Below are 23,866 nucleotides of genomic sequence, written 5' to 3'. Positions count from 1 at the left end.
GGAGAGGGAGATAGAGAGGGAAAGAGACAGAGAGATTCCTACAGTCCTGCTTCACCACTCATGAAGCTTTCTCCCTACATGTGGGGACCAGGGGCTTGAACCTGGGTTCTTGAGCACTGTCATGTGAGCGCCACCTCCTGGCCCCTTAAAAGTCATATTTCAAATTTGGTTCCTCCTCCAGATCCCTCATTGGTTTTTCATCTTACTTGGAATAAAAGTAGCCGTTCAGACTATAACTGACAAAGCCTCTGCTTTGTGCCCTGTGTTGGCTAGAGCAGGCTGATCCATAGACAAGTTCCAGCTTTCAGTGGCTTAATGCTTTGGAAATGTATTTGATATGTAAAGTCCATTTGGAGGGGAGGTAGGCCACTACCACACAGACACTCAGTGCCAAAGGCTGAGTCAAGTCCCACTATTTTCAATATATGTTCCTCAGGCTTTTCTCTGCCTGGCATGTAACTTCCAGATAGTATGTTTAAGCCGGTGATGGTCAACTCTGAGGCATGAGGGAATCAATATTTTAGTGCATCTGTGAACTAGATGTAGTAGTTGGGAAGCTGGCTTAGTAGGGGTATTTATTTATCTACTTTTGCTACCAGGGTTATCAATATGACTGGGTGCCTGTACTACAACTCTACCATTCCTGCTGACCATATTTTTCTTTTTTTATTTTTCTAATAAAAACAGATATAGAGGGAGAGAGGAGAGACATCTGCAAACTGGTCCAATACTTGGGAGCCTTCTTCCTGCAAGTGAGGACCACAGGCTTGACGCCTGGTCCTCTCATATGTAACGTGCGTGTTCTACTCGGGGCACTGACACTGGGCCCCTGGTACTGACCCTGGTCCTCTCATATGTAACGTGTGTGTTCTACCCGGGGCACTGACACTGGGCCCCTGGTACTGACCCCTGGTCCTCTCATATGTAACGTGTGTGTTCTACCCGGGGCACTGACACTGGGCCCCTGTTACTGACCCTGGTCCTCTCATATGTAACGTGTGTGTTCTACCCGGGGCACTGACACTGGGCCCCTGGTACTGACCCCTGGTCCTCTCATATGTAACGTGTGTGTTCTACCCGGGTCACTGACAATGGGCCCCTGGTACTGACCCCTGGTCCTCTCATATGTAACGTGTGTGTTCTACCTGGGGCACTGACACTGGGCCCCTGTTACTGAGATTTTATAAAATGATGTTTGCTTTGGGGTGGTTTCACAGTTTAATATTTGGTTCTAGTTCTAAAAGTGTGACGTATAGAACATAGATGCTAACAAAGTTAATTCTGTTAGATGTTTGCTAGGTATATTTGAAAATCGGCTGGTAGAACTCAGAACTTGCCTGAGGCTTTCAGTTCCATTCTCAATGCCACATGTGCTGGAATATGTCTGACCTCTCTTTCTTCTCCCTCTTCTCCTTTTTCTCTCCTTCTTCCCCCCTTTCTCTCTGTCTCTCATATGAAATAAAATATATTTTTAATTGGCATATATATACTGACATCTTAGTTGACACATTTTTTGTTTGTTTTTGTTTTCACTGCTCAGCTCTGGCTTATGGTGGTACCAGAGATTGAACCTGTGACCATTAGGATCTCTGACATGAAAGCCTTTTTACATAAGCTTTATGTTATCCCCACTCTTTAGATATTTTCACTTGTAAGTAACAGAAAAAATTCAAATTGGCTTGGTTAGTTTTTCATTTAAGAACTGTTGGTTGCTTATTAAGTGTCAGGTACAGTAAGTTCAGTAACATTAAAGGTGAAAAAAGGGCCGCAAACGGGCCAGTATAGTCTGTATTCGAGAGCTGGTATTTTGATGCTCAACTTCCATCTACTTTCCAGGAAAACACTCCAATTTTCTTTTTTAAAATTTCTTTTGCAACAAACTTTAAAATATTAGTCCAAGATTTGTGGACAGAGCTAGCCACTTTTAAGGGTGAGTGGTAGGCACCTGCGAGCGATTTGGGGGTGAAACAACTGAGTGTGTGACCCTGACCAGGTTCTTGCAGGTGCTATCTGAGAAACAAAACTGGTAGAACAGGGGCTGGCAACTCTGAATTTGTTATTTTAAGACGAAGTCAGCATGGAGAGAATTAAAAGTTGAGGGATAGACAGCAGTTTAAGCAATTTATTTTGGGTAACATCTTTTTTTTTTTTTTGCCTCCAGGGTTATTGCTGGGGTTCAGTGCCTGCACTGTGAATCCACTGCTCCTGGAGGCTATTTTTTCCCCTTTTGTTGCCCTTGTTGTTTATCGTCGTTTATAGCTCTTTTTGTTGTTTGATGAGACAGAGAAATTGAGAGAGGAGGGGAAGACGGGGAGAGAAAGATAGACACCTGCAGACTTGTTTCACCACTTGTGAAGCAACCACCCTGCAGGTGGGGAGCCTGGGGCTCGAACCTGAATCCTAACGCTGGTCCTTGTGCGTCATGCTATGTGCACTTAACCCGCTATGCTACCAACCCCCCCCCATAACATCTTTTGACATGCTGGTTCAGACATTACTTAGAGTCAGAAAATTCCCTTCTTGTTCAGGCTGATTTCTCTTGATACAATTCTGTGATCTCCAATTAAAAGTTCTAACTAGTGGCCCAGAAGGTGGTACAATGGCTCTCAAGCATTGGGGTCATGAATTCAGTCCCCAGCATCTAATGTGCTAGAGTTATGCTCTGGTGTGAGGAAAAACTCAAAGGACAGCCAATCCCTTGCATCTAGTCTGAAATGTTTCCCAGACTCTACTTAGACTAGACTGGTTCTCATTTCTATACAAGTTGGGCTGAATGTTATGTTAAACTGAGCCAGTGGATTATTTATCATGATTGCGGTCACAGAGGACCGCAACAAGTTGGCTTGATTTTTAAAAAGAGAGTGTTTTAGTTTGCAGAGTCAGTAGCCCACAAGTGGACTTTAAGCACAACTGAATCTAGGGCCTCAAGTGTGAATTCCATGTTTTCACTTACACATGTAAGGCTAGGCTGTTTTTGTCTCCTAGGTGAATTCTTATGGATGCTTGCTTTACTGAATGACACTGCAAGGTCAAGGTTGCTGGACCAAAAATTTGACCTCTTAGAGCCATTGCATTGTAGTTAGGCTTCAATTGATGCAGTTGTACCTTTATTATATTTTTGCATGGGTTGACACCACGTTGATACTGTGCAGATATGTGCACCCACAGATGCAGTAACGCTTTTCCCTGCTCTGCTTGTCTGCAGGCAGTGAAGTGAAGTCTGCAAGAGTCCAGCTCGCTCAAGGCCTGCATACAGGAAGCAAGCAAGGGAAAAGCGTTACAACTTTTGTTCCACAACATTTTAAAACTTAACAGGTATGTCAGATTTTTGGTCTGTCAGCCTTGACAATGCTCCTTGAAAATAAACTGAAATTTTCTCTTGAGTTAGTAGGTCTTATCTTTGAAAAAGGATTGTGATGACAGTTCTTGTAATGTTTTTGTTTCCAGAAAACAAAAACAACAAAATAAACACACCTCAGATTCTTAGTGCTATCAACTTAGTTTTTATTTTGTTTTTTAACAAACAAAAATCATTTCTTAGCCTGAGAGTGGTAGATAAAGGCTATATTAAAAAATTCTTTTAGACTTTTAAGATTAAAATATCTTAAATTTACTCCTGTGAGTGAACTAAACTCAAACTATATTTTGGGTGATTTAATGATACCTTCAAACATTTGTGACTTTGTATTACAAAAACAAAGAAAAATCTTATCCACTAACTACTTTTAGCTGTTAAGTTACTCATGCAATAACCTTGTATTTTAGGTATATTGGAAAGTCGGATTCAGTTACAATCAGTGTATGGAATCACAAGAAGATCCATAAAAAACAAGGTGCTGGATTTCTTGGTTGTGTTCGTCTTCTTTCCAATGCCATCAACCGCCTCAAAGATACTGGTTGTAAGTAGACTGAAAATAAGCTGAAATTTTCTCTGAGTTAGTAGGTCCTACCTTTGAAAAAGGATTGTGGTAACTGTCCTTGCAATATTTTTGTTTCCGGGAAAACAAACAAACAAAAACTTCCCAAATTCTTAGTGCCGTTAAATAGTTTTTTTATTTATTTTGTTTCTACAAACAAAAGTAGTCTCTTAACCTGAGTGCTTTCCAAGATTAAATATGTATATGTATACTTTGGGGAAGAGGGAGAGGTCCAAAGCTTTCTGTGTATTTTGCTATATTGGTAAAAATTATTTTGTGAAATTATAATAGGGTTGAATATTTAACTTAAGTGAAACCTGGAACTGAATCAGAGCTGGTGCTTAGTTTCCAGTGAATTTGTAAGTATTAAGAAATGATTGCGGTTAGGGAAACCGCATAAGGTTATGAAAAAAAGATTTTTGTGTCTGAGTCTCTGAGGTCCCAGTTTAGTCCTTGGCACCACCATCAGCCAGAGCTGAGTAATGCTGTGCTTGAGAGAGGGGGTGATATATGTGTGTGTGTGTGTGTGTGTGTATACGTGTACGTGTATATATTGCAGCAAGAGCTGGAGCATCACTGTGCACATGTGGTGCTGGGGACGCAACTCGGCCTCACACACACTGGCCCAGCATGCTCCCTCCCTGGCTGCATGAGAGTAGGAGTGACTGAGCCACACAGGAGGGAGAGTAGCGAGTAGTATGTCTGACTTGCAGGTGCGATCCTGTGTTGAATCCCTGGCGCAGTGCATATGCTGGAGCGATTCTCCGGTTCTCTTGCTCATCCTCACATTGATAAATAAATAAGTAAATCTTAAGTTTATTGATTACCACAGAGTGAAAAATGTGTCAGAGTAGTTTTCTTAGCATCTTTCTCTGGTTTTGGTGGAGTAGTGAGATAGGCAGATGATTAGAATGTTTTGAGTGTTAGCTCAAGTGGGTAGATTAATTGATAAGAATGGTACATAAACTGCTTTGAAAAGTTCAGTTGGAGAAAGGTAAGGCATTTTGAGTGTAACACAGATGTATTAACTACTTAAATACAAATTGGTTTTTCCCCATCTTGTGCATCAAAAAAACTAGACCAAGATTAAGACTTTGGAAATCATTTCCATAGTGACGGGCAAGTTGTCTTAATAGATACATGTAATTTATATGTGTAATATATTTAAGTAGGTGACAAAGTTATATAGGTGAAGTTATAATTGTACAAATTTTTCTTTGCTGCTTCTATAACATTTTTTTAAAAGAATATAGAGGGTCTCATAGGGGTGGTATCAGGTTGAGCACACGTAACTCAGCACAAGAACCTGAGTTCAAGTACCTGGTCCCCATCTGCAGAGGGGCGGGGAGGGTTCACAAATGGTGAAGCAGGTTTGCAGGTGTTTCTCTTTCTCTCCTCTCTACCTCCTTCTCCCTCTCAATTTCTCTATGCCCTATTGATAAAAACTAAAAAAATTAAATATAAAAAGTATTGCTAGTCATTAGTTCTAGGACTGTAGTACAGATCCAAAAAAAATTCACATAGAATCTAGCTAAGGAAATTAATAAATAGGGGGCCAGGTGGTAGCACACTTGGTTAAGTGCACACACTACAGGGCACAAGGACCCAGCTTCAAGCCCCTGGTCCTCACCTGCACAGGGAAACTTCACGAGTGGTGAAGTGGGCCTGCGGGGGTCTGTCTCTTTCCCTTTCTATCTCCTCCTCCCCTCTCAATTTTTCTGTCTCTATCCAATAATAAATAAAAAGATTTTAAAAAAGGAAATTAGTCAATAAAAGCAAAAGTAAATATAGTTGTAGATGTTACTTATATTAAGAACTGATAACTTTTAATGTAGAATGATATCACAGCCTGATATATAATAATTTGTGAAAAAGGGAGAAAAATATGCTATAAGTTCTGATTCAGGGGAGCTTAAAGACATGAGAATTTCTTACATTTTATGGTGATTACCAAAGTATTCAACAAGAGAGAGAAGACACTGGTTAATCCTTTAAAATATGAAATAGGTGCTGTTATTAAGCATGAAAAGTCAAGACTATTTGAACAATAGCTATTGTTTATGAACAATATTAAGTGACAGGTCAAGACTCAGATGGGACTGGTTTGAAATCTTTGGATAGAAAATAATGGCGTGTCAGTAATGTGTACATAGTGATAGTGTATTGTGACTTTGGGAATATTCGTTTATCAAAAATTTGTTGAGACATTTATACAGTTTACATATACTGTTAGAGAATTTTAAGCATTTGTTTAAAATGTGATTGCTTTAAATGACAGCCCCAATTTCCAGTGGTAGTAAATGGGGACTTACTGTCACTCTAGATGTTAGAATCTCTGGTATGAGCTTATTTTTTAATTGCTTTTTGTTGTTGTTGATCTGAAATAGATCAGAGGTTGGATCTATGCAAACTTGGGCCAAATGACAATGATACAGTTAGAGGACAGATCGTAGGTAAGTGTGAAATTTAATGATAGAAATTTTGCTTCAGACTAACCTATACTTGAAATACTTTTAAAGTCAATGTTCAGTAACTAGTTTCATTGTATTGGCAAGAAAATTATTTTGAACAGTGAATCCACAATCCAGGCCAAATATAATTTGAAAGGAAGTTTTGACTAGTGTAAAATAACATAGTGTCCTAATACTATGAAGAGTAATTAAATCCTGGAGGAAGGGATGTTTTCAAATACAGTTGAGCATGAGACAAACTTTCTTGGGAATAGTAGACTTTTCCTGAAAATAGGACAGAGGTATTGTGGTAGGAAACATGCTTCGTAGAGGCCCTGGGTTCTCTGCTAATTCTCAGGTTGGTTTTTGAGTAAGAAAATAGCTTTGTTTTATTATTTTAAGGTTTTGATCATTATGGTGGCTTCACTGCTCCAGACCAACGTTTTCAGTAAGAAAAAGACAGAACTAGAGAGATAGAAAAAGACCACAACTTCCCTTATTGAGGTGTTTGTTCTCTGTCCTCTCTCTCACATTAAAGTAATTCAGTTTCTCAATCTCTTCAAAATGTGTTACGAAAACATTAACATCCCTCTGCCAAAGTTGCTTAGGCCCCCTTCCAAGCCCCTTAGGTAACTTCAGTTCTCAGTCTGAGTCTAAAGACTTGTCTTTATTTGCATTTGCTTATTCCCTTATTTTGTTTCTTTATTTCCTCCATATGAGAAAACATTCAGTGCCAGGCTAGCTTTGCGGGCGGGAGAGAGACGACCAGGAACTCATGGCTAAGCGGGAACGCAATGTATCCTGCTGGCTTTATTAATCTGCATTTATACTTCCCAGGAAGGAAGTGGTAGGGTGGAAAAGGAAGTACGTAGGATAAGGGGGCGGAGTGGAAAAAGAGCTCGAACCAGTAGGGATTAAACCAGTGGAGATTAAACCAGTGGGGATTAAACCAATGCCCTGCAGGCAGGGCGGGTCCCAGACAAAACAATGATTATGTAACTAGACCACAGCTAAGCAATACAGGGGAACCAGGCGTGATGACAGGGTTAGAAACAAGCAGAATTAGCCAAAGGAGAAATGATGACCAACAATTCAGTGTTTCCTTTTACATAATTTCCTTTAATATTTCTTGCTGCCCTGGTTTAGTGCTAGCCTTATGCTGCCCTCTCAGATGGGAAAAAAAGAATTTTTTCTCCTCTAGCTGAGCATGATACAGTGTAGAAAAATCTTAAGATTCAAATATTACTCAAAAGGAAAATGCCATGGAAAAAAGAAGGTAGAGTTCATTCTAAAATGTTAGAATAAACTAAAGTACATCTTAAAAAAATTATAGCCTAAAAATTATAATAATTATTTCTAGTTGTCTGATTCTTAGTAATGTGTTTGTTGTTTGACAGTAAGCCTTCAGTCCAGGGACCGTATAGGCACAGGAGGACAAGTTGTGGACTGCAGTCGTCTGTTTGATAATGATCTCCCAGACGGGTAAGCTAAAATCATTTGAGAACCGTGTGTATAATGCCCTTAAAGACAACGAGAAGTTAAGTCTTAAGTATTTCTTTTAAAATATTTATTGTAGGGGGTCGGGCAGTGGCGCAATGGGTTAGGCGCACGTGGCACAGAGCACAAGGACCGGCGTAAGGATCCCGGTTTGAGCCCCCGGCTCCCCACCTGCAGGGGAGTCGCTTCACAGGCGGTGAAGCAGGTCTGCAGGTGTCTATCTTTCTCTCCCCCTCTCTGTCTTCCCCTCCTCTCTTCATTTCTCTCTGTCCTATCCAACAACTAACAACATCAACAATGGTAATAATAATAACCACAACGAGGCCGCAACAAAAAAGGGGGAAAAATGGCCTCCAGGAGCGGTGGATTTATGGTGCAGGCACCGAGCCCAGCAATAAACCTGGAGGCAAAAAATATATATATATATTGTTGATATATCTTGTGAATTTTTACAACCAACTTCAGAATCTAGTCTAGTTTTCATTTGTACTTAGGAAATCAATGGTGGATTACAATAAATTAATTACAATAAATAAATCTTTAATTATCTATGTCAGGAACTGGGTGGTGGTGCACCTGGTTCAGTGCACACATTACCATGCGCAAGAATCCTATCCCCTTTCCCTGCCTGTGCCACCCTGGACCACAAAATAAATATCTTTAAGGGTCTCTATGTACATTTCTACTGAAATTTAATTTATAATTTTTTTTTTTATTTGGTGGCCTGGTAGGTGGCACAGTGGATAAAACATGTTATCATGAGTTCAATACCTATCATCATGTGTTCCAGAGAGATAACTCTGGTTTGTCGTCCCACAGTACCTCTCCCTCTCTCAGAAATAAATACTAGAAAAAAAATTGTAATAGCTTGGGGATGGGGAGACAGCATAATGGTTATGCAAAAGACTTTCATTGCCCGAGGCTCCATGTTCCCAGGTTTGATCCCCAGCACTACCATAAGCAGAAGCTGAGTAGTGCTCTGGTCTCTCTCTGTGCCTTTCTGTATTTTTCTCATTAGTATCAATAAATAAAACATTCTTACAAGTATTGTTTTTGCTTTTAGCATGATCATAATTTAGTGAATTATGGAGAAATTAGGATAATATTGTTTATTTTAGAGATAGAGGCAGAGAAAGAGTGAAAGAGACCACAGCACCAAAACTTCTTTCAATGTAGTAGGGCTGGGCTCGAACCCGAGTCACTAACAAAATTAGGACTGCTTAATTAAGCATCAGCCTTATTGAAAACTCTTAGATTTATTTATTTATTTATTCCCTTTTGTTGCCCTTGTTGTTTTATTGTTGTAGTTATTATTATTGTTTTGATATCGTTGTTGTTGGATAGGACAGAGAGAAATGGAGAGAGGAGGTGAAGACAGGGAGAGAGAAAGACAGACACCTGCAGACCTGCTTCATCACCTGTGAAGCAGGTGACTCCACTGCAGGTGGGGATCCAGGGGCTCGAACTGGGATCCTTACTCCGGTCCTTGCGCTTTGTGCCACCTGCGCTTAACCCACTCACTATGCTACCGCCTGACTCCAACTCTTAGTCTTATGATAGAAGATGTTAGTTACACCTTGGTGTAAATATTTTAGAAACTTAATTTAGAAGATACACTGTATATCTGAAATTATTCCTGTATTCTTGTATTGATGTTTCAATTTGTCACTCCTGACTCCTAACAGCAGATGTCTTCCTTTCTTGGTTATTCAGTAAAACATTCCATTTCAAGTTTCTCACTAATGCTTTATCTCTGACTATTTCATTTAAGTTGGGAAGAAAGACGAACTGCTTCTGGAAGAATTCAGTATCTGAACCACATAACGAGAACTACACAGTGGGAACGCCCAACACGGTAAGAACATCCAAGTACATCTTCTCGTGTTCTGTGCCGTCCGCCCTTCTGAAGTCACCATTTCCTGTCTATCATCTTAACCAAATTTAGCTTCTTTGTACTGTTGCAGATCATTAAATTTTAACAGGAAATACCAATAGTATTATGGTGTTTACTTTTCTGGTGCTTGGGGTTGAAGTTGGGACTCATACATGAGGAGTATGCTTCACACCAAGCTATAGTTCCAGCTTACTATTACTTTAAAACATTTCTTTTGATATTTATTTACTTTCCCTTTTGTTGCCCTTGTTACTTTTTATTGTTGTTGTAGTTATTGTTGTCGTTGTTAGGACAGAGAGAAATGGAGAGAGGAGGGGAAGACAGAGGGGGAGAGAAAGACACCTGCAGACCTGCTTCACCGCCTGTGAAGTGACGACCCTGCAGATGGGGAGCTAGGGGCTTGAACTGGGATCCTTATACTGGCTGGTCCTTGTGCTTTGTGCCACGTGGCTTAACCCACTGTGCTACCTCCAGACTCCCAGCTTACTATTACTTTTATAGAAATTTTATTCCTTATTTTTCTTGTTATTATTTCCAGAGCACTGCTTCGCTCAGGGTTATGGCAGTTCAGGGGATTGAATCTGCCTTAGCCGTGAGATCCTGTTGTGGGACTGACTGGTGGTGCTATTCTCCCAGCTTTCAGTATTGTTATGATTATGATCTTTAATTTGTTGTCACCAGGGTTATCATTGGGGTTCTGTGTCTGCACAAGGATGAACCCACCATTCCTGGTAGACCTTTTTCTATTTTTATGTTATTTCAATAGGACAGAGAAGTTGAGAGAGGAGGAGATAGGGAGAGAGAGAGAGAGATGCCTATAGCTCTGCTTCACTGCTCATGAAGCTTCCCTTCTGTAGGTGGGGAACGGGCTTGAACTGTGTCCATGCACATGACAATGTGTGCTCTACCTAACCCCTGCAGTGAGTAACGTCAGTGATTTTCAGTGGTCAGGAGTGAAGCAGTTGTAGATTACAGGACTTACAAGCACAAGGTCTTGTATTTGACCCCCTCCACCACACAATACCAGAGTGATGCCCTGATGCTCTCTCTTATTAATAAAGTAACATTTTAATTTTTTTTTTTTTGGAACAAGGGAAAAATAATTTTTTTTTAAATTGGGGAATTAATGTTTTACATTCAACAGTAAATACAATAGTTTGTTCATGTATAACATTCCCCAGTTTTCCATTTAACAATACAACCCCCACTATGTCATTTATCATCCTTCATGGACCTGTATTCTCCCCACCCACCCACCCCAGAGTCTTTTACTTTGGTGCGATATGCCAATTCCATTTCAGGTTCTACTTATGTTTTCGTTTCTGATCTTGTTTTTCAACTTCTGCCTGAGAGTGAAATCATCCCATATTCATCCTTCTATTTCTGACTTATTTCACATTACATGAATTTTTCAAGGTCCATCCAAGATCTGCTGAAAACAGTGAAGTCACCATTTTTTTCAGCTGAGTAGTATTCCATTGTGTATATAGACCACAACTTGCTCAGCCACTCATCTGTTGTTGGACACCTGGGTTGCTTCCAGGTTTTGGCTATTACAAATTGTGCTGCCAAGAACATATGTGTACACAGATCTTTTTGGATGGATGTGTTGGGTTCCTTAGGATATATCCCCAGGAGAGGAATTGCAGGGTCGTAGGGTAGGTCCATTTCTAGCCTTCTGAGAGTTCTCCAGACTGTTCTCCACAGAAGTTGGACCAATTGACATTCCCACCAACAGTGTAGGAGGGTTCCTTTGACCCCACAAACATTTTATTTATTTTTTTTTTTCTTTCGACAAGGGGAGTCAGTCCAAAATGTTAATTGAAGAAAGGAGATTCTCTTCTATAAATATTGTTGGGAAAAATTGGATTGAAACGTGTAAAAGAATGAAACTGCATCATTACTTTTCACTACACACAAAAGAAAGCTCCAAATAAATCAAAGATTTGGGTGTTAGACTAGAAACCATCAGATATTCAGTAGAAAATATTGGCAAAACTCTCTCTGTCCTAAGTTTTAAAGATGTCTTTTGATATCTCAAGTCCAATTGCAAGGAAAATGAATCCAAAAGTTAACCAATGAGACTACTTCAAAATGAAAAGTTTCTGTGTGGCAAAAGGAACCACAACCCAAGGGCTATGCAGTGGGAGAAAATCTTCACATGCCATACATCAGACATTGTTTTCTCCTGCTCTTTTTTCTCCCTGCTTACTCAAACTAAGTTAATCTTACCTAGTTCCCATTTCTTTTTTTTAAAATTTTATTCACGATTTAATACTGATTTACAAAATCACATGTCAACAGAGGTATAATTACATACCCTTTCCACCACCAGAGTTCTGAATGCCCAATTCCTCTGTCATAAGCTCCAGCAATTTTCCTAAGGTTACAGATATGAATTAACTAGTATTTCTATGACTATCTGTCTATACTTGTATATAATTACTCTTTATTATTTATTTTATTTTTTAAGTTACCATCTTCTTTTCCTTTCCAAACTACACATAATCCTATTACTACATCCAAATATCCCTTTCTTTTTCCTCATCTCTCTCCAGGTTCTGATGGAGTTGGAGTTCAGAGCCTTCTTATATCTTTCTTCTTTTTTTTCCCCCTCTCTCCAGGGTTATTGCTGGGCTCCGTGCCTGCATCATGAATCCACTGCTCCTGGAGGCCATTTTTTCCCCTTTTTGTTGCCCTTGTTGTTGTAGCCTCGCTGTGGTTATTATTATTGCCATTGTTGATGTTGTTCATTGTTGGATAGGCCCCACAAACATTTTAATTTTTTAATGAAGATCATGAATAGGTTGTTCCATTATTTTAGCACCACTAAATGTGATAGTACTGAATAAATATTTGTTAAATGTGTTAAATGAATAAATTAAGAAGTTCATATTATTTCTCAGACTCTAAAAAGTTTTATAGATTGGTTTGCTAATGAGAAAGACTCAAACACCTGCATCCAATCTCACACCCACAGCCCACCGAAGTATCACTCTAGGAATCTGAGAACCTCATGCTTGCAAATCCTACAGTCTATAGCCAATACCACCTTCCTGGGCTACAAAAGTCTTTGCAATTTATTCATTAATGAGGGAGAGAGAGGAGGAGGAGGAGGAGAAACAAGCTGAGTGTGACTCTGGCACACATGATCCTGCATCCTGGGACTGAGCTGAGTCCCTCAGAATCCTTTAGAGTTCAATGCTCTGTCTGCAGTGATGCCTCCTACACTGCACTGCCAAAGCTTCTCTTTCTTTCCTCCTTCCTTCCTTCCTTCCTTCCTTCCTTCCTTCCTTCCTTCCTTCCTTCCTTTCCTTCTTTCTTTCTCCTTCTTCTAATTCTTCTTTTTTATAGCTAAGATTTAATTTCATTAATGAATTAGTGTAAACACTCTCCTCCAAAAAATAAGAATCCCTATTTGTTCAGTTATGTAAGGGGATTATTATATTATAGTATGACTAATAAAGTGTGGTGAAAGCTAGACCCAGAAACCCAGAGGTCCTATGGAAAGGGTCCCTGGTTTAGAGTGGGATGAGAGAGCTGGAGGACTTTCAGAGGAAGGTAAAGAAGACGATTTTCTTGGGAGTCTGGCGGTAGCACAGCAGGTTAAGTGCAGGTGGCACAAAGCGCAGGGACCGGCATAAGCATCCCGGTTCGAGCCCCTGGCTCCCCACCTGCTGGGGAGTCACTTCATGGGCAGTGAAGCAGGTCTGCAGGTGTCTGTCTTTCTCTCCCCCTCTCTGTCTTCCCCTCCTCTCTCTGTTTCTCTCTGTCCTGTCCAACAACGACAACATCAATAACAACAACAACAACAATAACCACAACAATAAAACAAGGGAAACAAAAGGGAATAAATAAATATTTAAAAAAAAAGAGGATTTTTCTCAAATTACAGAATTTAGCTGAGTAAAGAGAAGATAATGAGGTTCAACCCCTCCCACCACCACAAAGCAGAGTTGAGCAGTGCTCTGGTAAAAAAGATGGGGGTGGGGGCGGTAATGAGAAGTATGCAGGATCATGGTAACACCCATCATTAAATTAAATTTTATTTAATTCACTGAGTGATTAAATGTGAGGTACTGTGCTCAATATCTGGCATGTGAGAATGAACAAAGGAAAAAGGCATTTTACTGTGGAGTTTGTGTAAAGACGCGGCAAAGATGTTCAAGCTAGTACTTGGAAATTGCAAGGAACTACATATTAAGTGACTGAAAGTTAGTAGATTAAGTGGCTGTTTGAATAAGAGCAAAAGTTAATTTATTGCCTTTACTCAATATATTCTGCTTTGCTTTTTTAAAATTAATATTTAATTTTTATTAATTTTTATTATTTATTTATTTGCCTCCAGGGTTATTACTAGGGCTCGGTGCCTACACCATGAATCCACTGCTCCTGGAGGCCATTTTTTTTCCCCTTTTGTTGCCCTTTTTTTATTATCATTCTTGTGGTTATTATTACTGTTTTTATTGATGTCATTGTTGGATAAGACAGAGAAATCGAGAGAGGAGGGGAAGAGAAAGGCACACACCTGCATACCTGCTTCACCACTTGTGAAGCGACCCCCCCTGCAGGTGGGAAGCCAGGGGACTTGAACCCAAATATTGAAACTACAGTAAGGGAGTTGGGAGGTAGGTAGCACAGCGGGTTAAGTGCACATGGCAAGCGCAAGGACCGGCATAAGGATCCCGGTTTGAGCCCCCGGCTCCCCACCTGCAGGGGTGTCGCTTCACAGGCGGTGAAGCAGGTCTGCAGGTGTCTGTCTTTCTCTCCCCCTCTCTGTCTTCCCCTCCTCTCTCCATTTTCTCTCTGTCCTAACAATGACAGCATCAATAACAACAAAGAAACAACAACAAGGGCAACAAAAGGGAAAATTTTTTTTAAAAGCTTATTTGGGGGTGTCAGGTGGTAGCGCAGCAGGTTAAGCCCACGCGGCTCTACTGGTTCGAGCCCTCGGCTCCCCATCTGCAGGGGAGTCGTTTCACAGGCGGTAAAGCAGGTCTGCACATGTCTATCTTTCTCTCCCCCTCTCTGTCTTCCCATCCTCTCTCCATTTCTTTCTGTCCTATCCAAGGGCAACAAAAGGGAAAATAAATAAAATAAAAATTAAAAAATTCTACATTCTAAAAAAAATGCTTATTTGACAGCCTGCTTATCGACTAAGTGTCTGGTTCTTTGAGGGTTTAGGCTTGCTTTTAAGAGTTCCTGAAGTCATTGCGTTTGCATTAATCATTGCATTCTCTTATAAGTAGTTATTATTGTAGTATATACATTGTCTAGAGCAGTCTACTTTTGGATATTTGAATTGAGTAACACTTTTTCCTTGTTGCTTTTTAATAGACCGGCATCTGAATATTCTAGTCCCAGCAGGCCTCTTAGCTGCTTTGTTGATGAGAACACTCCAATTAGTGGACCCAATGGTGCAACATGTGGACAGTCTTCAGATCCCAGACTGGCAGAGAGGAGAGTCAGGTCACAACGACATAGAAATTACATGAGCAGGACACACTTGCATACTCCTCCAGATCTACCAGAAGGCTATGGTATGACTACTAGTGGCTTCCTGATTTTGCTTGCTAGGAAAGACTAGAAAATCAGCTTTGAAAGAAGCTAATAATCCAAATTTAGGCATTCTTTGTGAAGATAACAGTAAATGTAAAACCTCTTAATTTTGAAAATTTTTTTAAATGGTAGAAGACTATCTAACCAATAGTTTGACCTTAGCCTATTACTCTTTTATAATGAAATGAATACTTTTCCTTATTATAAAACTATCATGTGGGTCATAACCAGACTGAAACTAATCTGTAGATGTGTGCTGTAAAATGGCAGTATAGACAGTGTTGATCTGAAGTCAGGCCTGCAGTGTGATCTCTTAAGTGTGCATATCTAGAAATATTTCATTTTCAAAGGCATATTTCTGATATTTGCATATTGATGAATTTTGAGATATCTGAGTAATTGGGATATTGCAACTCATTGTTTGACATTATTATAATCATAATTTTTAGAAATATAGAATTTCATATGACAGATGACATGAATCTTCTAGATTGATCATGAGTTATGAACGGTGCTGAAGATAGTATGGCTTGAACCTTCCTTGCTTGTTAGATACTAACCTTTTTTTTTGGGGGGGACTCTTTACTTTTTTTAAGAATTTATTTATTCATGAGAAAAATAGATGGAGAAAGAGGAAAAAAACCATCACTCTGGTACATGTACTGCCACGGATTGAACCTCATGGTTGAGAATCCAATGCTTTATCCACTGTGCCACCTCCCAGAACACATCTGTCTGTCTGTCTGTCTGTCTCTCTGTCTGTCTGTCTATCTATCTATCTATCTATCTATTTTTGCCTCCAGGGTTATTTCTGGGGCTTGGTGACTGCAAATCCACTGCTCCTGGAGGCCATTTTTCCCTGTTTGTTGTCCTTGTTGTTTATTGGTATTGTTATTGTTGCTGTCATTGTTGTTGGATAGGACAGAGAGAAATGGAGAGAGGAGGGGAAGACAAAGAACGGGAGAGAAAGATAGACACCTGCAGACCTGCTTCACCGCTTGTGAAGCGACTCCCCTGCAGGAGGGCAGCTGGGGGCTCCAACCATGATCCTTCTGCTGAAGTCCTTGAGCTTCAATCCATGTGCGCTTAACCCACTACGCTACTGCTGTACTCCCACTCATTTATTATTATTTTTTTTATTTATTCCCTTTGTCGCCCTTGTTGTTTTATTGTTGTAGTTATTATTATTGTTACTACTGATAATCGCCATTGTTGGCCCGGGGCTCGAACCGGGATCCTTATGCCGGGCCTTGCGCTTTGCGCCACGTGCACTTAACCCTTTGCGCTACTGTCCGACTCCCACTCATTTTTTTAAAAAACATTTATTTATTTATTCCCTTTTTGTTGCCCTTGTTGTTTTATTGTTGTAGTTATTATTGATGTCATTGTTGTTGGACAGGACAGAGAGAAATGGAGAGAGGAGGGGAAGACAGAGAGGGGGAGAGGAAGACAGAGCGGGGGAGAGAAAGACACCTGCAGACCTGCTTCACCACCTGTGAAGTGACTCCCCTGCCGGTGGGGAGCCGGGGCCTTGAACTGGCATCCTTACCCCGTCCTTGCTCTTTGCACCACGTGCATGCACTTAACCCGCTGTGCTACCTCCCAACCCCCAAGGTAATAAGTTTTTTAAAGATTGTTGTCTACTTTTAAAAAATATTTTTATTTACTTTTTAATGTGCGAGATGCAGAGAGAAAGATCATAGCACTGCTCAACTCTTGTTTCGGTGCTGTAGGGCTTGGACCTGGGACATCAGAGCCTCAGGCACGAAGGTCGTTTGCAGAACCACTATGGTGTTTCCCCAGGCTCTCCCCCCTCCTTTTCTTTTTAAACCAAAACACTGCTCTACTGTGGCTTATGGTGGTTTAGGGGATTTAACCTGGGACTTCTGAGGATTAGCCTCTGAGAACCCATGTGCTATCTCCCCCATCCAGATGAACATGTCCTTGATATTTGGCAACCTGTAAATAAACTAGTCTGGGCTGATGGTGACACTGATGACCAACATAGGGAGCTGCCTTGTCGCACTGGTATTTTATGTTTTGAATTGTTCTGCAAATGTATCTCTTTATAAAGAGCATTTTTTGCCTTGGGGAAATGTATTAATGTACTTTGAGGACAACAAAAATCCTGTAAACCAACATTTCCTCAATAAAGTGTTTTGAAGTTGGAGAGAAAAAAATTAGCTCTCTTAAACAAAACCAGTTTGTTCGCTGTGCCACACTGGCTAAACTTACTTCACAGTGATCAGAGTGTTAGGGAGACAGATCAACCCAGGTTGATATCCTGGCTTTGCTTCTTATTAACTCTGCACCATTGAGCACATTCTTTAGCCTCTCTGAACTTAAATTCTGTCTTATAGAAAACAAGGAAAGTGTAGTATCCACAGTGTAAAATTGTTACAAGAAATATAATGATTTTTGTGGAGGCCTGATGCAGTATCTATCATATTGATAGAAAGCACTTAGTAAATTTTAGCTGTTGCTATTTAATGTTCAGTCCTTAGAATAAAGTATCTGCTGCCATTTGTCTTTTGTTGAGATTATAAAGCAAGCTGTTTGGAGTGGGGGTAGTTACACTTTTATAATATATATGTTAGATAAAATTTGCATAATGAAACACAGTAATAAAGTAGATACCAAGGCTGAAATCAATACAACTATCACCTGTAATCAGTGTAAGATATTTTTGAAGGTGCTGGGTGGTGGCTGGGCTCAAGCCCCCAGCCACCACTGGCTGCAGGGAAGCTTCATGAACAATGGAAGAGTGCGGCAGGTATCTTTCTCCTACTCTGTTGCTCCCCTATTCCTCTCAACTTCTCTGTCTCTACCAAACTAAATGTATGTATTATTTATTTATTTATTTATTTGCCTCCAGGGTTATTGTTGGGGCTTGATGCCTGCACCATGAATCCACTGCTCCTGGAGGCCATTTTTCCCCCCTTTTATTGCCCTTGTTGTAGTTATTATTGTTGTTGTTGATGTCGTTCGTTGTTGGATAGGACGGAGAGAAATGGAGAGAGGAGGGGAAGACAGGGGGAGAGAAAGACACCTGCAGACCCGATTCACCACCTGTGAAGCGACTCTCCTGCAGGTGGGGAGCCAGGGGCTCGAACCGGGATCCTTATGCCAGTCCTTGTGCTTTGTGCCACCTGTGTTTAACCTGCTGCACTACTGCCCAACCCCTCAAACTAAATTTAATTTTAATTAATTAATTAATTTAAATTTAATTTATTTATTTTCCCTTTTGTTGCCCTTGTCTTTTTATTGTTGTTGTAGTTATTGTTGTTATTGATGTTGTCATTGTTGGATAGGACAGAGAGAAATGGAGAGAGGAGGGGAAGATGGCGGGGAGAGAAAGACAGACACCTGCAGACCTGCTTCACCGCCTGTGAAGCGACTCCTCTGCAGGTGGGGAGCCGGGGGCTCGAACCGGGATCCTTACGCTGGTCCTTGTGCTTTGCGCCACTTATGCTTAACCCACTGCGCTACTGCCCGACCCCCCAAACTAAATTTTAAAAGGTGGTATATTTTAAAAAATCATTCCTTCTCCTTGTCCTGGCTTACTTGTGCTCTTCCCTAGGATTCTAAATCAATTTCACTTCTGACTTTGTTCTCTGTTACACAGCATATGTATATGCTTTCTCAGCTGGTTATTTTTCCATCTTTTCCTTTTTTAACAGTGCAGTCTCTCTGATATGTTTAAACTTTTTTACTTTGTAGTCCAGTTGCAGTTTTGAGAATTTACCTCTGTAGAGAAAAGAGGAAAACCTAACTTTGGACATAATAAATAAAACATTGCTTGCAGAGCCGGCAAAACAGCTCACTTAGGCTGTGCTGCTTCTCCAAGTGTGGGACCCAGCTGAAGCTTGCCTCCACTGCACTGAAGGAAACTTCAGTGCTGTGACCTCTTGTATTCTCCTTCACCCTCCTCTGTCTCTGTAAATGAATAAATATTAAAAGGAGAGAGAACATTGCCATTATGAAAACCCTGAAAGTGTCTGCAATTCCCCTCAGAATCCTCCCAAACTTCACTGTTACATTAAAGATGAATACGACACGAGATTATTGTGCTGTTTTGTGCAACTATTGATATCGTGACATTCTTGTGTTCTTTTGCAACATCTTTAGTATTTATGTCACATTATAAAAACAGCGGGGGCCAAGTGGTGGTGCTTGTTACAGTGCTCAAGGACCTGGGTTTGAGCCCCCACCTGCAGGGGGAAAGCTTTGCGAGTGGTGAAGCAGGGCTGCAGGTGTCTCTCTGTCTCTTTCCCTCTGTCTCCCCCTTCCTCTCAATTTCTGACTGTCTGTATCCAATAAATAAATAAAGATAATTAAAAAAAGTTAATTTTTAACAGAAAGCTAAACCATGACCAATATCACCATATATAAGATTGTTTCCAGGTTAGAATGTATTCCGAGTTTAGGACAAATGATTTGTAAAGCAGTGGTCTGGTAATAAGATAGATTGGCAATTGGAGAATATCCTTATTAATATAAGGGATAGTTAATATCTGTTGTCTTTTATTTGAACATTTCTGAATTTTTTTTATTAGTATTTCCTAATTTTACAGAACAGAGGACAACACAGCAAGGTCAAGTGTATTTCTTGCATACTCAGACTGGTGTGAGCACGTGGCATGACCCAAGGGTGCCTAGGTAAGGACACGCTCTACGTACCCCTTTAGGGTTGAATAAGATCCATTTGACTAGGCTTTTGATGATTTAGTTTTTAGTCTCTTAGAACAGTTTATATATAAAAATGTGGCTCTCTGTGATCGTCCTTTTTGTTTGCCATTTAGTAGAAAGTCATACCTATTTCTCTGCAATCCTACCCCAGTTTCATACCCCCCCCCTTCCAGCCAGCCCCCAGTCTTTCTTGCCACTTTCTGTTAAGAGTTTCAAAATTAACCTGGGGAAAAAGACTTTTCAACAGCATACATAACCTTTTTTATCAAGGCTAGTGAATTGACACTTAGTATCAAGGCTAGTGAATTGACACTTAGTATCAAGGCTAGTGAATTGATACTTAGCTGTTGCTTGGAGCTATGTCACTAGAGGGTGCTCAACTTTGGCTTTTGATGGAGCAGGAATCGAACCAGAACCTCAGGCATGAAAGTATTTTGCATAAAGGAAGGAAACACAGAACACAGGGTGAACCTTGAACTAGACATCATCTGCTGTAGCTAAGCCAAGGACATGGAGGTGTGGGTCAGTGGGCATTGGTGACCCAGTGCATGATGGTGGAGGGAGGAAGGCCCCGAACTGGTGGGAGTGGTGTTCAGATGTCTGTCATGGGAAAATGAGACGTTTTACCCACGTGACAGTTGACTGGTAAATCATTACTTCTCTAATACATTAAAAACTATACTCATGGGATAATTGTTTTGCAGATCATTATTTCCCCCAATAAACTTATTTGCTTAAATTTAAAAGAAAAAGAAAGTATTTTGCATAACCATATGCTGTGTCCCCTACCTGTGAATTGACACTTTACTTTTTTAAAAATATCCCCTTTTTGTTGCCCTTGTTGTCTTTTTGTTGTTGTTGTTGTTATTCATGCCGTTGTTGGATAGGGCAGAGAGAAATGGAGAGAGGAGGGGAAGACAGAGAGGGAGAGAGAAAGACAGACACCTGCAGACCTGCTTCACTGTCTGTAAAGGGACCCCCCCTGCAGGTGGGGAGCCGGGGCTCGAACCGGGATCCTTACGCAGGTCCTTGTGCTTTGCGCCACCTGTGCTGAACCCGCTGTGCTACTGCCTGACTCTCAGATACTTTACTTTTTAGTTAGGCCTTATATATTCTTCCACCTATTTTAACCTTAGAAAAAAATTTGATATCCTTTTATGTATATTCCATAATGAATTTAATTTTAATGTAGAAAACAAATTAATTTAGTTTCTTTTAAATGCTCAAACTTGTACATTTGAAATGCAGGCATTGCTGGATTTATTTGCTGACCAAAATGTTAGCTCTTTTAGTTTCATGAAGATGGAATGATATACAAATCAGTTTAGTCACTGATTTATGATATATGTTAATATCAGATAATAGATATGAATATCAGGTAATTATAATTATTATAATATGGTTATACTTATCTGTCTGTATTATAATATTCTTTTTTAAAATTATATTTATCTATTTACTGGAAAGAGTCAGCCAGAAATTGAGAGGCAAAGGGAGGTAGAGAGACTGAGAGACACCTGCAGCCGTGCTTCACCACTTGTGAAGCTTTCCCCTCGCAGGTGGGGACTGGGGGCTTGAACTCTGGTCCTTGTGTACTGTAACACGTATGCTTAACCAAGTGTGCCACCACAGCCCCTGTGTATTATAATATTCTATCCTCTCTTGCTACCAGAATTTTTGCTGGGGCTCAATACGTACACTGTGACTCCACTGCTCATAGCAGCCTTCCCGTGCCCCCCCTTCTATTTGATAGAGAGTGAGACACTCGGAGCAAATACACATGGAAACACTGCTCCACCTCCTAGGAAGCTTTCTCCCCTGCAGAGGGGAGCCAGGTGCAGTTCACACACACACAGTGTATACTCTGCGGGCGGGCGGGGTACACCACACCCTGACCCTACAATAAGCTCTTTGTATGGAGGAATTTTCAGCATTGCAAATAGTATTAGATTCTATTCTAATTCAGCTATTGGGTGGAGGAGATAGCGTAATGCCTGAGGCTCCCAAGCCCCAGGTTCAATCCCTGCCACCACCAACCGGGTGGCAAGAAAAGGGGATGAAGGGGGTGGACTATTATGCTAAAGGAGCTAGGCAGTGACACATCCTTCAGGTTGAGTGCATGTATTAGAATGTGCAAGGACCTGGGTTCAAGTCCCCGGTTCCCACCTACAGCAGAACCGTCACAAGCGATGAAACACTGCTGCAGGTATCTCCTTCCTTTTCTCTCCTTACCTCTCAGTGTCTCTCTGACTCCCTCTGCACCCAGGTCCTTGCGCATGGGTGCATGGCCAAACAGCCTCCTACTTGTCTAACTTTTAAAACATGATGTTGCCATTATAATTATTTGTTGTAGTTTATGTTAGTCCTGCAGCTTTAATTTTGTTGTTAAGGTCCTATAAATCTTTGTCTACATATAAAATAGTAATGCAGTAATATAATGTAGATCTTTTGTCCATTAAAATTTCTGCTCTTTCCTTTTTTTTTTTTTTTTTGTAGCATTAAGTCTTAAAGCATTGTAAGATGTTCCTCACACACTGGCTTTATAGATTTCAAAATTCAGAATAGCAGTTACTGTTTAAAATATGTAATATAGTGTAATTATTTTCATAATCATAATCTCAGTAACATTTCCAATTTTCCATATTTTTTAAATATGCTTTCTTGGCATATTTAAAATTAATCATGGAATGTATACTTATTTACACAGATTTCATGGTGAGGAAAATGGTTGATGAGAAGTTTTAGAGAATATCTGATTCCTTTGTAAAACAATATCTGTCATGGCAGTGCTAAAGTACAGTTTATATTGGTAAATGTTGTGATTGCTTTTATGCTAATTTAAAATATGTATTACCTAATGCCCAGGAGTGAGCTTGCTAACATGTAGGCTGTGTGATGAATTTCTGAGCCGTTGATGGATTGGGTTTTGACTTTGTGAGCTTATTAAACTATTGAGAATTAGAGATTCATCTGAACATCGCAGATTTCTATGATGGTACATTTTCTCAGACTTCATGAAACGGTTGTGCCATTTACACTTCCTTGGCTCAGCAGAACCAGCAGTGACGTGTTTTAATTTTACATTTGTTTTTGTAGGGATCTTAGCAACATCAATTGTGAAGAGCTTGGGCCATTGCCTCCTGGGTGGGAGATCCGAAATACGGCAACAGGCAGAGTTTATTTCGTTGACCATAACAACAGAACAACACAGTTTACAGATCCTCGACTCTCTGCTAACTTGCATTTAGTTTTAAAGTAAGTTTTTAACAGTGTATATTGAAATAGAATCTGGTGGCCAGGGAGGTTTCACAGTGGTAGAAGAATTTTGGGCTTGCTTCCTTAAGGCTCAGTTACTGGCATTGCATATGCCAGAGTGATATTCTGTTTCATAAAATATATATAGTTTTTAAATGTGAGTCTAGCTGCCAGGGGTTAAATGACTCAGCAGATAGAGTACCGGACTTGTACAGCTGAAGCCCTGGGTTTGATCCTTGAGACTGCATATGCTAGAGCTGTGTTAGGGCTTTTTTAATGAAGTAACTAATTCTTTTTTTAAAAAAAGTTTGCAAGTTTGAACAAGTGAAGATTGATCAGTGGTTTTTGAAATAAATGATAGAACATCTATTCTCTCATTTTTAAGTTAATTTTGGCGAACAAAGTTTTATATGGATGGTGGCAACTTTTACTTTGTTATGAGTTTTTTTAATCCCTCTGTACTTAAGTAGGAACTTTTTCAAAAATGGTAGGCAAATGGTATTTATCACAAGCGCTTAATTGTGTGGGCAGTGCAGAAGCCACAGTTTACAGAAGTAGAGCTGACCAGGCTGACTGTGTTCCCGTTGCCACATAACATCTATCTT

At 40.2% G+C, this 23,866-nt stretch overlaps 1 protein-coding gene across 2 annotated transcripts in view; it reads left to right on the top strand.

Moving 5' to 3' along the window:
* SMURF2 (SMAD specific E3 ubiquitin protein ligase 2) overlaps positions 1-23,866 on the top strand; it is an 86,002-nt gene that overhangs the window by 41,683 nt on the left and 20,453 nt on the right. For both annotated transcript variants that reach the window (XM_060202568.1, XM_060202567.1), the window contains 7 exons: positions 3,766-3,899; positions 6,305-6,370; positions 7,765-7,849; positions 9,636-9,719; positions 15,096-15,298; positions 19,892-19,976; positions 23,103-23,261. In XM_060202568.1, coding sequence (XP_060058551.1) covers positions 3,766-3,899; positions 6,305-6,370; positions 7,765-7,849; positions 9,636-9,719; positions 15,096-15,298; positions 19,892-19,976; positions 23,103-23,261 — 816 coding nt within the window. The remainder of the gene's footprint in view (positions 1-3,765; positions 3,900-6,304; positions 6,371-7,764; positions 7,850-9,635; positions 9,720-15,095; positions 15,299-19,891; positions 19,977-23,102; positions 23,262-23,866) is intronic.

The sequence above is a fragment of the Erinaceus europaeus genome, chromosome 12 (assembly GCF_950295315.1).
Source record: "Erinaceus europaeus chromosome 12, mEriEur2.1, whole genome shotgun sequence".
Taxonomy (NCBI): Eukaryota; Metazoa; Chordata; class Mammalia; order Eulipotyphla; family Erinaceidae; genus Erinaceus; species Erinaceus europaeus.
This window is presented reverse-complemented; position numbering and strand designations above follow the sequence as displayed.